We start from the raw sequence: 15,286 nt of genomic DNA on the forward strand, positions 1-15,286 counted from the left end.
TAGACCTAAAACTACACAAACAAAGGCTATTAAGGGTATAAAGATAAAGAGACCACACCGTCTATCTCAGAGTTTTCTGGAATTTAGCAGACATCTTGTTGTAGAAATACTGATTATTGGTGGCCCTCAAGGTGACAAGGTTTCAATTGGCATACTTCTTGAAATAAATTAATTTTTCAAGTAAACAGAGCAGTTCTGTCTCAGCGACAGGTTTTTGAGCTGTGGTGTGTTCATTTGCCCTTTCCTCGTTCCCTGCAGGACAACCCTCCATATGATAAGGGGGCCTTCAGAATCGAAATCAACTTTCCAGCAGAGTACCCATTCAAACCACCGAAGATCACATTTAAAACAAAGATCTATCACCCAAACATCGATGAAAAGGGGCAGGTCTGTCTGCCAGTAATTAGTGCTGAAAACTGGAAGCCAGCAACCAAAACCGACCAAGGTAAGGCATGCTTCTTATGTCTTCCCAGATGGTGCTGCTGTGGGGGCTGGGGCCATGTCTCACAGTCCGGAGAAATTTTTACCTGACCAACTCCAGTGCACGTAGAAGTGCTGCTGAGGTCCCACCATTTCTCATGGACAGGACACATCTCAGTTAAACTGTTGACCTGTGTAGGTATTGGAGGAGGCCCTCCTGTGTTCTGATCAGTGGGGACACATGTAGAGAGACCAGCCCAGCATTGGCTGCCCATGCAGTAAGGGGCCACCCTTCAAGTTTTCATGAAGGACTGCAAGGCTGCTCTGAATGAGAAAGGGTGAGTGGTGTTTAAGGTGACCTCACACAGCAGTTAGCACATGAATTTAGACTTGAAGGAGGAAGGGAGGTTAGAGAGGTCCTGCCAGACTAAAAGAAGGGCGTAAGGCAAATCCATGTGGTGGGCAGCACCATGCTGGTGGCTCAGAGTGGGTGGCGTGGCGGGGAAGGCATGGTCCTGTGGGCTGTGTGCCCTGACAAAAGTACAGAGTTGGCCATGTGTGGTCACATGCCTCTGTGTGAACATCCATGTGCTCATTTTTCTGGGAAGGATACTTGATTGATCATTATGGTTAGCTTTCCTCTTGTCCTGTGGAAATTGGAAATATCTAGATTTTGTTACAGACTATGTCCAGTTTTTATTTGTTAACTCCAGAACTTTCTTTTGAACGCCTCATCTCATAATTTTAGTGGCTTTCTGATGTATAGCTACCTGAACCATTGTATGGTCTTTACAGATTAAAGGGAGTGGATGAGGCTGGAATTTGTGAGGCCAAAGGTGGTTTTTCAGTGACCAGTATAGTCATTTTTTGGTGGAACCCCTGGAAGAAGGAGTTGAAAACCTTTTGCACAGGAAGTTGAGCCTTCCTTATTTGAAATAATCGCCATGAAATGTGTCCACCAGGTTTCACAGATGAGTCATAGAAAGGACTGGGTTTCAGTGTTGAATCAGAATAGAAGGATCTCCAGTGGACGTGACATTTGGTCATGTACAGGCTGATATTTATAAAAGCTTGACAAAGTATGTTCTTCAGTGCACACCCTTGGGTTTTTTTCCTATAGAAATTCCTTGTCCTCATGTACGTCAAGCATGTTGTCCCTGGCACTTGCTGCTGTGTTCCCTTGCTTCTGCTGTTACTGTATTGCAAACCACCTCAAAACTTCACGGCTTAACATAACAAGAATTTGGTATTCCTCATTCTTTGGGTTGGCTGGGATCAGCTGGGTGGTTCTACAGTTGGTCATTCCTGAGGTCACTCACGGGTCAGTATCTATGTAATTCAGCATTCATGGCAACTTCAGGGTATATAACTAGTGCAGAAAACCCTAGAATCGACTGTACATGGCATGTCCACAATAGGCACATCTACAGAGAACATAGAGTAGTGCTTGTCAGGGCTGATATGGAGGGATTAGGAAGTGGGTGTGAGAGTGGGTGGTGTTTTTGGAATGATGAAGATGTTCTGGTGAACATTTTCACCAGAAATGCTGGTATGACACAGTTTTTGTGTATCTACTAAAAAACAATTGTACTCTTTCAAAAGTTTTTTTTATATCTCAGTATTTTTAGTATCTCAAATTTTAATTACAAAGTAAAGCATTAAAAACTGAGCAGAAATAGCAGGAGAAAAGTCAAGAAACAAAGCAAAACTTTATCAGAGATGTAGTAGAAGTTGGTGATAATCACAGCAGAAGAAAAGAACTTGAAGACAAGAGTTCTCTTCAGCAGTATATGTGGTTCTAGTAGATGTCTCAGCAGCAGAATCAGAGCTTAGTTTGGTGGTCGAACAAGATTTGCCATATAGAGTCATCAAGAAAGCCAGCATAATATGGACTCTACAACAGCAACAAAATTATATAAAGAAAAAAATCAAATAATTCCTAAATTGAATGTTTCAGTTCCTCCTACATTATCTTAAGACAAATCAAGCAGATAAAATTTAGAGGATTCAAGAAATATAATAAACAGCAGAAAACTAATTAGATTTTGTAGCACATTCTGTGGGAAGGCTGCTTATGCACTGCACACCTTCAGGTTGAGGGAAAGTTCTATTCACATCTTATTCTGAAAATGGAGCCCCTGGATCTCCGTGAAAAAGGGTGGGCATTGAATCACGGATATTATTTACATCCCCTATTACAAAGAAACTGTAAGAACAAAAATGAGGAAATTTTATAGCCTTTATTCTCTGATCCTATACATTGAGAATAGGAGGTAAATTTTGATAATTTTTTAAACTCTTCCATTTTGGAGAGAAAATAAAATACTTCTGAGGAATATTTGGGTCAAAGAGAGGTTAAAAAAAAAAAGACAGGGCTAGACCATTTGTGAAATATAATGAGTGTGCTGTTTTAAGTATGAAAATCCTGGGATGGGGGTCACAGTTGTAGTCTGAAAAGCAGTTGTAGCTGTCAGGGTCCTCACTAGCAAAACAAGCTAAGCTCAGCTGGCTCTTATTACAGTTGAGCTGAAGAGGAACAGAGAAAGGGTGAAATACTTGCCAGAACTACTAAATAAATTGGAAAATATTTTGACTTGATCAATAAGTGAAAGCAAGTTCCCAGAAAATAATTAAATAGATATAGTAAACTTGCAAACTGATTAGCTTTTGAAGAGCCACCCTAAATAGTGAACAAAGGGTTCTCTGCTGAAACATTGGCTGTGAAGATGATCATAGTGAAAAGCAGAGAGCCTTAGTACCCTCACAGAGGGTGAGCAGGAAACCTTGAAAACTCCTCACTGCCCTCCCCACACACCCCCACTGCACTTATCCAGGCAAGGACCGCTTGAGGTTCCTGAAATGCTAATGAAGCAGCGGTTCTGCTAGAGAACAGTCTCTGATCACAGCAGAAGACAGGAAGCCATCTGTTCATGCCCTGAGCCACATGTGGTGCAGGATTCCCGCCTGAAGTTGAGACGATGGAGGGATGTGGAGCAGTCTCACAGCTGAGCACAGGGTGGAGGATCTGGGAGCTTGCTAAAGGAGGGCATGGCGGGCAAGCTGGGGTAGTGTCTGCGAGAAACTGAAAGGTGTCCTCTGGAAGAGTATTGGTCCCAGTGCAGTTGCTTCCCCTGGCTGGACAGGGGTGCTCATTTTAATGTTTGTTGATGCATGTCTTCTGTTTCTAGCAAGTGAAAGTGATTTTCCATTGGAGTTACATTTACTTTTTCTTTGAGAAAAGTTTTCTTTCTTTGAGAAAAATTGTATTTTAAAAAATGAGGTGACTTAGAGGAAAATATTAGGTAAATAATCATTTAGGCCATATGTGGATATGTGGCAAACACTAGAATCCCAGTGGAGGGAGTTGGGGAAATAGGGACAAATAGGAACAAACAAAATAGCTTTATTATCATTCGTGCTGTTATAGAAGAATCAAATATGAAAGGGATAAATCTTAAATAAACAGACAAAAAAAAATGCACTTCCAGGGCCTACTTCCTCTTAGAGATATTTACAGGTGGGAGGTGATAATGCCTGCCCCTGAGGGTGCTGTGGGGATTGGAGTAGGAACTGCCTCAGCCTGCAGAGATGCTTCCAGGCCCTTCACTCCGGCTTGCTCTTCACAGTCTACCCTCTTTGGCCTCCAGCCCCTCCTCCCTACTCAGCCTGGACCCCGAGAGCCCTGCATGCGCCTCACCTGTTGCTCCGTCTCACCTGGTAGCACTGACAGGCAGAGGTGAGGGCAGGTGGTCTTTGGGTGCCTGGCCAGGAATGCTTAGTGCTGTTCCTCCCACTCAGAGTGAGCTAGTGGCTGAGTAGGCCTTTGTGCCTCGCTCAGCCATCATTAGCATTTAATCCATAACTTGCAATGCAGCGGGGAGAACATGGTCCCCAGCAGAGGAACCCGTGGCATCTGTAATCTAGAGGAGAGATGCCTTTTTGCTAGGAATTTGGCAGCGGGAGGGAACCCAGCATTCTGAGGGGTGCTGGTCCTAATCAGGGCTGGATGAGGAGAAGCGTGTGTGAGAAGGCAAAGTGGCTGCATGCAGCCCACTTCTGAGGTGAGGGGGCCTGGGGTTCCTGGACCTTCCGTTTCCCCCTCAATCTCCCTTCCCCACATTCCATTCCCTTGTGGCCTTGCCACCCCAGGGCCAGCCTTCCAGTACATCTAGGCCTTACTGAACTTTGGGAGAGTGTTGTGGGGCCCACCCCAAGCATTTGGTGTGGTTTCTGCTTGTGGAATCGAGAGCATAACTCTAGTGAGGGTTATCTACCTTCCGGTAGTTAAGATAGGGTGTCAGGTGAACCTTTCTCAGCTAGTTCAGGAGCTCCTAGGGGTCTTCCGGAGTGGGCTCACTGTGCATTTACACCATGCAGACACCAAGCTCCCCTGAACCACTCGTAGCGATGGGACATGTCACCCGGTCCCTACCCTAGAGAAGCTCCACCTGTGTGTGCAGGTGTGTATATGTATGTGAGGGGGTGTTTGTGCTAGGCCCGAGAGCTCCAGAGTTCGGGAGAAGGGGGAGTGAGAGTGACTGGGGGGCCCTGAGATGTCAGTTCAGGAAGGTTCCTGGAGGAGGCTGAGGTGTCATTCTGAACAGTTACCCACTGTCATGGTAGCAGCTTGTGGTCCAGCACTTTCTCCCAGCTACAGAGAAAAGATGGGTTGCGTCCTGGTGGTTAGAATTTTGGATAAATGGGAGGCCGCTTTATCTTAAAAGCACATTGATGTAAATCAGTGTTGTAGTCAAAAGTTGCCCTTTCTGAGACTGTTCTAACCAGCGGTGCCTGGTCCTTTTCTTGGCAGTAATCCAGTCCCTCATAGCACTGGTGAACGACCCCCAGCCCGAGCACCCACTTCGGGCTGACCTAGCTGAAGAATACTCTAAGGACCGTAAAAAATTCTGTAAGAACGCTGAAGAGTTTACAAAGAAATACGGGGAGAAGCGACCTGTGGACTAAACTCTGCCGCGACCGATTCCAGCGAGTGTGAGCGGAGACCCTGAACAGCGCATTCAGACACCCCGCAAAGCAGGACTCTGTGGAAAATTGACACGTGCCGCCGCCTGGCGTTTGCTTGTGGCAGTTACTAACTTTCTACAGTTTTCTTAATCAAAAGTGGTCTAGGTAACCTGTAAAGAAAGGATTAAAAATTTAAGATGTTCTAGTTCTGCTTTCTTTGTTTTAAAAATCACTGCTTCAATCTACTTTAAAAGAATGGTGTTTCTTTTCTTGTCCAAATTGATCCAGAACCTTCAATTTACATTTAGCCCTTAAGGTTAAGAAAAAAGGAAAAAAAAAAAAAAAGATTGCAGTTCCCTTTCTTCCCCTGCCCCTGCAGCTCCCACTTTCTTCCATTTGGTTTATTTTTCACCCATTCACTTCCTCCAGACCCAGGGCTATCTCCTCTGCAAAGGGGAAGAGACCGCTCCTGGCCGTTGTGGTGGCTTCTCTCCCATGTTGCACTGCCCTGTGTGGGAGTTGGTTCAAATTCTCCTGGCTCCAATTTAAACATCCTTTAAAAAAAATTTTAAAACAAGCAAACCACCACTCACCATCCCACCACCTTCCCCTCACCACCAAAAAAACCCAACAAACAAAACAAAACAAAAAAACCAGCCATGAAAAGGGAGGCCCAGTTCTTATGTAAAAATCTGGCCAGTGTTACCACAGTAACATTGATTAAATGGGCAAACCCTGATGTCTGTATGTGTGATTGAACTTCAGCCTGGCCTGGCCTGCTTGGGGGAACCCAGGTCTGTGGCCACGCCAGGGAAGGGCCTGCCGACCGGAGGACGCTGTGCACTTGCGTGAGAAATTCCTCGCCAGAGAGGCTCTCGAGGCCAAATGTTGACGCTCCTCCCTGCAGCCACTGCAGAAGACGTGCTGGTCATTGACGACAACGCTGAAGCCAGAATGTCCACGTGAAATTTCACGCTCACCTGTCACCGAGCTCCATATGAATGTGCCACGGAGCTCGCGCTCCCAGCTCCTCAGCGCAGCACAGCCCCAATGCGACCCTCCCTCGGCACAGTTTGACCCTTTGCGGGGTTGGAATTGGCGGGACTCGGCTGTAGCCAGCAGCAGGCTGGGGTTGCCGACGCCCTGCTGGCCCCTTCGGAGCAGCCGGCCAGCCCAGGAACAAGATGGCCTTCCCTCTCCCTCTGGACTCACAGCCTTTGCAGAGTCAAGCTCCACTTGAAGCTCACTCAGTAATATCCTTTACATGTGTTTTATATTGTTTTGACTGCCTTTTTTTGTAGAAATAAAAATTGACCTTAGAATTTATCATCAGATGAACTTGTAAGGATTTGAATGTTACTGTCTTTTCAAAGCAAGTGGGACTGCCCCTGAAATCGAGAATGCATGTTACTGACACCCGGAGGAAGCTGATGGTCCAAACGCCGTTATGTCACCAACTCCTCCTTCTGCCACTGGCGGCTGCCCTTCTGGTTCTCAGGGGGAAACTAGATCCTGTGGACAAGATGACGTAAAGAAACTGCTTTGTGTTTTTAGCTCTCTTAACGTGGGATCTTTCCGGGGCTTACAGACCTGTAAGACGGTTTCACCTGTGCAGAGGTGGGTGTGATGGGTAGGTTAGGCAGCAGAATGTTGTTTAGTTGTCCAGGTGCGTGGCCCCTGCAGTATGTCAGTGAACTCCGCTTCTTTAGTCCTAGGTACGCCAGGGGCAGGTTCTGGAGACTTCTCTGTGCCCAGGAACGCAAGAGTGCCGGGCCAGTGTTTCCACATCTGTCTCTTCATTAGCAGAGAGGTGATGATGGACTTTAATTTCACTCACACGCAGGTTTGTAATAAAATGCCAAATTCTGTCAGAAGCTATACAAATAAGCCACCAATTGTTCTCATTGCTTCTCTCAACCCAGAAATATTGCCATTCTTGGGAACTGTCCCATTGCTTCATCTCTCTCTACCAGCGTAGCTCTGCCCGCCTGTCCCCCTCTCACTTCTCTGCTCATTGTGGGAGGATACCTTTGTCCAAGCCGACAGCTACTTGGGGACTCTGAGCCCTGGCATGGCAGCCCACGGTTTGCCCCATCAGAGGCCTGGCCCTGGGAGAGCAAGGCAGTGGGTGTTCCTCCCTCAGACCTAGGCGGTTTGTACCCTCCAGCCTGGGCAGTCCCCGGGACAGGCTTTGAAACATGCTGGCCAGCAGTCCTGGCTGCTCCACACCCAAACAGCTGGGCCCTCTGGAGAAGGGGAGAGCTGTCGAGCAGCCACTGCTGACCTGAGCCCACTCAGGAATTCACGTCCGCCAGGTTCCTTGGAGTGCGCTGGGTCCACCCCCTTTGCCCTGCCCCTCCCCACCATACCCATGGTGGAGAATAGGCTTTCTAAGATGCTGCGATCCCTTTTTGCTGCCCTTAATAAAAATGCTCTCCGACACTGGTTTGGTCTTGTGGGTTTCTTCCGGACTGGGAGTGGGCAGAGCCAGGGGCCTGTGTTCTTATAGAAGGGAGGGGGGTGGCCAGGGCCCAGGCTCGCTCTTCTGCCTGCTTCTCTCCCCATGCCCAGCTTTTCCAAGAGGCGCACAGAGGTGTGTGGCCTTCCTGCAAGGGAAGCAGAAAAGACTGGAGATCCAGACCATCAGGGCCTGCGAAGGGCACTTTGGGTATCAGGCCTCATTTCAGTCCACTTGTCAGTACCCAGAGAGTGATATTCTCCACATAGAGCAGAGGAGCAGACTGAGGCCCTGAGAAAGGTGGCTGTCATGTTCAGTGTCCCAGAACTAAGGAGGGTGTGCCCGAGGGTGGGGCTAGGCCATTCCTTGAACCTGCCTGGAGCCCCAGGGACCTCCTGTTGTATTGACTCTGCATTGGCGTGATGCTGATTTTTTTATTTCCTTGTCTGGAATTTGACACCAGCGGAGACCAGACCTGTCAGATAGGTCTGCAGGAGTCCAGGAGGAGCCCTTCTGGGAAATCATTTTACCAGGAAGCAAGGAGCCGGTCGGTCCTTTCCCTTGGTCATCAGCAGGGTACTCTGCTGTCTTCTAGCACCTCATCCTCTGTGACTCTCAAGACAACCCCACGGACACGATCCCTATTTTTACAGAGGAAGAGACTGCGGTTCAGTGACAGCCAAGGAAACCAGGCCTGGGTTTTTACAGTCTGGTTTCAGAGCCTGTTCTACCACTCAGGTTCCTTGGTGCCCAACCATTCCCAAATCCAGAGCCCTGCAGGACCTTTTCTCAACTTTCTAAACTCTGGAGCCACCACTCTCTCACCTTCCTCACTCTTGTATTAATTGTTCAGCTCAAAATGTGTATCTCCTTCATCACTCCGGTGCGCACTGCAGCCTGGCTCCTGTCTGCCCCTAGCTCCCTGAGGCTTCCTCTGGCAAGGGCCCTGGACTTCCTCATTGTGCAGTCCACGCGCTGGCGGCCTTCTGCCTTACCACTTTCCCTCCCCTTGTGAGGCAGACCTTGGTCTCCAGATGATTCTACCAGTCTGGCCATGACCATGGCCCCACTCTGTTCCTTCAGTGGGCCAGCACCTCCGTGTCCCACCCTGCCAGGGCAGCCACCTGACTCCATCTGAGGCAAAGCCAGATCTGGGTCTTGGCTCTTCCTGCCCTCCCTGCACTGGCTCTCCCACCTCTCCCTGTGTCCATCATGCAGCACAGGGTGCTGGCACCAGCCAGAGAAGGAGCAGGGCTGAAGGTGGCCTAGCTCAGGCGACTCTTGCTAAATAGCTATTTCCTGGGTGATTAGAACGTGTTCTTGCAGGAGGGCTCCTAGGGGCACCTCCTGCTCCTAGGAGCCCTAGGAGCCCTCCGGCAAGACATTGCCTGTCAGAGGATCAGAGCAGAAAGGACTGCCCAACAGTGGGTGGAGACCATAATCGAGGCCTAGAGAAGTCACTTCTTCCAGAGAGTGTTCTCCCAGCAGGCCTGGCTTGGTTAGGAATCCCCTTTTGCCCCACAGTCTGCTTTGTGTTCCTTCCCCTTCCCCATCCCACTGCAGTCCGGATCATACCAGCTATCCCCGTGTTTGTCCCAGACTGAGCTCCTAGCAGGCTGGGCTGTCCCGGCACCCAGCCCCCGCCTGGCCCACAGTAGACCTTCCGTCCATGACTGATGAATGGGTGGAGAGCAGTAGCTCCCACTCGCCTAAGCCATCCAGTGCACAGCAGGTTTGACATAGGAATATCCCCATGTCCCCAGTGCAGTGCTAGTGACCTTGGGCCCTGTGCTATCTGCAGCCTTCTGCCTTACCACTTTCCCTCCCCTTGTGAGGCAGACCTTGGTCTCCAGATGATTCTACCAGTCTGGCCATGACCATGGCCCCTCTCTTCTCTCCACTGTCATGGTCCCTAGGGCTGATCTGGGCCCTCAGCTCTGCTCACTCCTCTCCCTATATGAGCAATAGGAGCCCAGTCCACAGCTTCATCTTTTTTTTTTTTTTAAAGATTTTATTTATTTGTTTATTTAACAGACAGAGATCACAAGTAGGCAGAGAGGCAGGCAGAGAGAGAGGAGGAAGCAGGCTCTCCACTGAGCAGAGAGCCCGATGCAGGGCTCGATCCCAGGATCATGACCTGCGCCAAAGGCAGAGGCTTTAACCCACTGAGCCACCCAGGCGCCCCCACAGCTTCATCTTGCTTCTGTGCAGATCCCAGTTCTCTCCTGTCTCCCCACACCTCTCTCCTGATCCTCGGAGCCACACAGTCAGCTGCCTCCTCTCAAAATAGCAGAACCCCACCTTCTCCCCAAAGGAGGTGCCTCTCTGCCAACAGGCTGCCTTCCCACCACCCCTCTACCCGCTCCAGTCAGCAGCCTGCAGGAGTGTGGCCAGACCCTACTGGGCTGAGGCAAGGAGGTGAGGGCATGGCACTAGGAGGAACTAAGTGATTCCAGTTTACAGCTATGAAGGAAAGGTAGGAGGAAAGAGCCTGATGCTGAAAGAACCATGGTCAAGGGAAGGTTGGTGTGAAAGATGGAGCCACAAAAGAGTGGGCCGAAGTCACAGTAAAGGGGATAGAGGTGTAGGATGGGGTCAGCAGGAAAGAGAAGCAAGATCTCACCCTTAACACCTTCAGAAAGCTGTATATCCCTCGGGGCTGCCTAGGCTGAGAGAGCTCTCTGGTCGCCTGACCCCTTGCCTGACACGGTGCATGGTGAATAAATGAACAGGTAGCTTTAAAGCCATGCTCTGCCATTTCTACTTCTCGGTCTGTTAAGATGGAGATACTAGATCATTGTTCAATCTGCCTTTCCACACGCCAGAGCGGGGCAGGGCTCTGTGCTCCCAAGAACTCCCTGCATCTCCCTGATCCAAGACACATGAGCCGCAGTGACAGGGCACACACACATCACCAGGTCTGGTGAGGAGTCCTGGATCCCATTTCTGCAGAAGACTGTTCCTCCTGGAAAAATTTGAATAGGCTTGCAGGACTTCCTTAGATCTGCCCCTAGGATGGCAAAGGGATGTCTGCTTAGAGCACGTGACTTTTGGGGTGCCTGGGTGGCTCAGTCCGCTAAGCTTCTGACTCTTGATCTCAGCTGAGGTCTCAATCTCAGGGTCGTGAGTTCAAGCCCCGCAAAACAACAAAACAGGTGACTTTTTAAATAAAATTTGAGATGATAATATTACCTTCCAAAAAGTAGCCTGGTGAGACATTGTTCTCCCATCCTCCATCCCCCCAAAATAATAAAATTAAGCATGGACAAAACTTGGAGTATGTTCTGTGTTATCTATTCTGTTATAATGACCAGGTTTGTGCCCCAAAGGAGTTGCTTTTGCCCTGTCATGTGTCACATGTGAACATTTTCACAGTTCACAGGGCACAGTTTAAGAAACCACCCAGATTTGGGGTCCCTGGGTGGCTCAGTAGGTTGAATGACTGCCTTTGGTTCAGGTCATGATTTCCAGGTCCTGGGATCAAGCCCCACATTGGGCTCCTTGCTTAGTGGAGAGTCCGCTTCTCTTTTTCTGCTCCTCCCCATCCCATACTCATTCTTTCTTTCTCTCTCTCAAACAAAACCTTATTAAAAATTTTTTTAAAAAAATTAAAAAATTGAAAATTTAAAAAAAACACCCAAGTTTACAAGACATACATTTATTAATACAGTGATCTCTCTCTACTATATCTGAACAAGGAGGGTGCTTTGGCAGGCCCCAGGCTCAGATGTCATAGGACCTATCTGCCAGCAGCCAAGATGGGTTGCCAAAACTCTGGCCACCATTTTGAGCCATGAGGACCTGGACACAGAGATGACAGGGGCCTGCCCAGGGAAGTATGTTACTGGACCCCTGCTATCGGCCTGGTTTCACGCTGTCCCAGGGCTTGACACCAGCCCCCTGTCCGTGCACTACAGGACATTTGTGCTTGGCTGGCTGTCAGGGGCATGGTGGGGAGGGCTCCAGGAATGCTTCCCCAGGCCTCTTGGAGTCTAGGTCATGGAGTGTGCAGAGCTGCACTCCGTCCTGTGCAAGTCGGGCCCGAAGCGTGGGTGCGGTGAGGACACGCAGTTCATGCAGCCGCTCCCAAGAGCAGGAAAAGGCATCCGGGCCCTCACCGCAGCCCCCAGCCGGGGGCACACTAGGGTAGCCGGGGTGTGCCATCAGCTCAGCTGTTAGGGCATGGCCTGTGGGTATGCCTTCCAGGGCCCGCGCTAGTGCTCCTGATACGCGGTGAGCAGACATGTGCCGACCACAGGTGCTCAGGCCCACGAAGGCATCCGTCCACCTGTGGATGTAGGGGCATCAGCGGCAAGGACCAGCACAGCTGTCATGGGCAGGGGTGGGGGCCACGACAGGGATCACCCAAGGAAGGCCATAGCTGTCAGGTGAAAGTTCAGCAGGACGCACTGGGATAGGGGCGGGAAAGGGGCGGAGGGCCTCACCGTAGGCCGTAGCGAGAGAAGGGGCCCACGGCGGCCCGGGCGTCGCGCTCCACCGCACAAGCGAAGGCATGTGCTGGGGCCTCGAGCCACGCGCAGCCGCCCACCCCGCGCTCCACCGGCAACCGTGTGAAGCGCACCCGGTTGGCCTGCAGCGTCTCTGCGAACACCTGGCACACGCCTGCGGACGGGGAGGAGTCAGGAAGCAGCCCGTCCTACTACCTGGAATCACCTCTTACCCCAGCCCCCCACCGGGGAGCAACGCCCCCCACCCCAACCTGGGAGCACGTGTACGTGCTGGTGCCCGTCCACGTGAGTGGGTTCCCCGCCCAGTAATTCCCGGAAGCGTATCAGCTGGGCCTCCAGCTCTTCCCGCACCTGGAGAGAGAACGACAAGGCACCTTGAATGTCGGGGAGCAGCTACCTAGAAGGCCTCCCTCCAGGTGCCTCTGCGTGCCTGCTCCACTATGAACCAGGAAAGCATCCATCGCGCGCCCCTGCCCCTAATGGCTTAACGGTACCCTCCGGACAAGCCTTGGGGGTCAACGCGAGCCTCTTCCTGCAGCCGCATCTCCGCACCTGGGGCAAGGCTATGTCTCCGGCCGCCACTGCCTCGCGAAATCCCATCTTGCCGAGGAAGAAGCCTTCGGGGCTGAGCAGCGACGAGGCGCCGTGGCGGGCCGGGCCCACGGGGCGGCCCTCGGACAGGTTTGCGTGGAGGCCCGTGGGGATTTGATACCTGCAGGCGGAGCGCGAGCGGGAGCACTGGCGGCCGCGAGAGGCGGCTGCCCAAGCCCACCCAGACCCCGTACGGTGCCGCCACTCACCTGCCAGCTAGCTCCGCCGCGCTCTCTGCGGCTACCCCGTTGACCAACAGGGACACGCTGGTCACAGCCCCTGCCAGAAAGGCCTCTACGATGCCCTCATCGCGCCGCGGGCAGTAACCAAAGTCATCTGCGGTGATTACCAGCCGCACGCGCGGTCGGGCCATTGGTACTTCCGCGGACTATTCAGGACTCCAGAGCACTGGATGCAGGCCCCGCCCCTAAACTCTGTCCGAGGCTCCGCCCCGACGCGCACGTCCCGGCGCGGCTGCCCTTCGTCTTTGTTCTCGCCACCTACCGGTCCCAATTGGAACTGCAGCAGTCCCCTCCCACCTCACAGTGAGTTGGCCCTAACCAAACCATTTTGTTTGCTGCATTTATTGTAACGAAGAACTCTCAGTAACTGCAAAAATGTTATCTAGTATGAAAAATACAGGGGCGCCTAGGTGGCTTTGTCGGTTAAGAGTCTGCCTTCGACTCAGGTCACAGTCTCAAGGACCTTAAGATCCAGCCCCTAGTGGGGCTCCTTGCTCACCCTGGAGTCGGCTTTTCTCTCTCCCTATGCTCTTCCTCCCTGCTTGTGCTCTCCCAAATTTAAACAAACAAACAAACAAACAAACCCACACAAAAACAAAAAAAAAAAAAAACTTTAAAAGAAATATGAATAATCGAGGGAAAAAAACCTATTGGAAAAAAATGATCTCTTAACCATAGTGCCCTTCCAGTATTTTACTAAACAAACCCGTTTCATTTTCTCCCCCACCCCAAAGTTTTTTTTTTTTTTAAGATTTTATTTATTTTATTTGACAGAGAGAGAGAGATCACAAGTAGGCAGGGAGGCAGGCAGAGACAGAGGGGGAAGCAGGCTCCCTGCTGAGCAGAGAGCCCGATGCGGGGCTCGATCCCAGGACCCTGAGATCATGACCTGAGCCGAAGGCAGCGGCTTAATCCACTGAGCCACCCAGGCGCCCCCCCAAAGTTTTTGAGTAGTTTTGAGACAATAATGATCACATCAATGTTATCTCATTCTTGTAACTTTTCATTTTTTGATAGTGACTATGAACTTTTTTTAATTGCCTATTTGGTGATTTTTTTTCTAGGAAAAGGCTTTTTTTCTTTCGTTCATTCTTTCTTTTTCTTAAAATAAAAGTTCTAAGTAATAAAACATGTATACCAATGGCTTCGTTTGAGGATGCTTTAGTCCCTGATTCTACAACTTGAGCTCTGTTCCAGGCTACAACTTTTACATTCATAATCTCATTTTTCCCCCCTCGTAGTCCAGAAAACTTTCCTTATTGATGACTATATAAATAGTCACCATGGTTGACAGAGCATTTTTATTGTGATGTGGCTGCTTTGGTGTTCCCAATGCAAAGGGCAGAATTTGTGTCCAGCCCAAGAGGTTGGTAAAATCATTCCTGTTTTACAGATGAGGAAACTGATGCTCAGAAGGGAGAAGTGTCTTGCCCAAAGTGAGCTTGCCAGGAGTAGTGGAGCTGGGACTTCCCTCCAAAGCTCTGGACCTACTCTGGTTGTCTAGTCCCTAGCTCTCCCCTGGGTCAGGGGCAGACAGGGCAGAGTTGAGCGTGGGCATAACCATATTCTCCTCCTGGGATGTTGTAAAGATCAGAGGCCTCACAGTGCTCTTCATCAAACTCTTGGTGTAAGGATTGTTGCATTCAGTCGTAATTATTGAATTGTTGGACTTCAACTATTTTTCTCCCCTGAGAAGATGATCCTGGAAAGCCAGAGGCCCCAATGGCAAGCAGATTGGAAAGAGAAAACTGACATTTATTCAGCACCTACTGGTATTAGACATATGAGAGATTGGGGGGAGTGCCTCAGTTCCTACATCACCATCGTTTGACAAGTAGCAATACAAGAGGCAGAGTCTGGGATAGGGTTTTTGTTAATTCTGTTTAGGGTGGCAGGCCTTCTGAGAAGGCTTATCAGAGGAGTGACACCTGGAAAGGACTTTAGAAGTTTACGGGGCAGAGGGGGAAAGGAGGGAAAAGAAGGAAAGATACCCAAGGCTCTTACTGGCATGAGGGATGTGTTGTACGCAGATTTTATTTAATCTCCATACTCCCATATGGAAGGATGCTCAAGTATTTACAGAGACAGAGCAGATGATCAGAGAGGTTGAGTCACACTGTCAGGAAACAGCAGAGCTAGGA

At 50.1% G+C, this 15,286-nt stretch overlaps 2 protein-coding genes across 9 annotated transcripts in view; one reads left to right on the forward strand and one right to left on the reverse strand.

Annotated features, from left to right (window-relative positions):
• UBE2L3 (ubiquitin conjugating enzyme E2 L3) overlaps positions 1-7,827 on the forward strand; it is a 59,454-nt gene extending 51,627 nt beyond the window's left edge. For 6 of the 7 annotated variants that reach the window (XM_082697769.1, XM_082697771.1, XM_082697772.1 and 3 more), the window contains 2 exons: positions 259-445; positions 5,231-7,827. In XM_082697769.1, the coding sequence (XP_082553895.1) occupies positions 259-445; positions 5,231-5,385 (342 nt within the window). In that variant the 3' untranslated portion in view covers positions 5,386-7,827. Of the gene's footprint in view, positions 1-258; positions 446-4,067; positions 4,157-5,230 lie in introns of all 7 variants that reach the window. The other variant, XM_082697770.1, reaches the window with a different exon arrangement.
• Positions 7,828-11,485: 3,658 nt separating this feature from the next.
• YDJC (YdjC chitooligosaccharide deacetylase homolog) lies at positions 11,486-13,276 on the reverse strand (the record flags this gene model as incomplete). 2 transcript variants are annotated; one of them, XM_082697735.1, is made up of 5 exons in its annotated part: positions 11,486-12,131; positions 12,289-12,466; positions 12,564-12,663; positions 12,865-13,024; positions 13,113-13,276. In XM_082697735.1, the coding sequence occupies 5 exons, from the start codon at positions 13,274-13,276 to the stop codon at positions 11,783-11,785; spliced, it is 951 nt and encodes a 316-aa protein (XP_082553861.1). In that variant the 3' UTR covers positions 11,486-11,782. The 2 variants fall into 2 exon arrangements, with proteins under 2 accessions (XP_082553861.1, XP_082553862.1); XM_082697736.1 differs by lacking the exon at positions 12,289-12,466.
• Positions 13,277-15,286: the final 2,010 nt, after the last annotated feature.

This window comes from Mustela nivalis, assembly GCF_964662115.1.
Source record: "Mustela nivalis genome assembly, chromosome: 14".
Taxonomy (NCBI): domain Eukaryota; kingdom Metazoa; phylum Chordata; class Mammalia; order Carnivora; family Mustelidae; genus Mustela; species Mustela nivalis.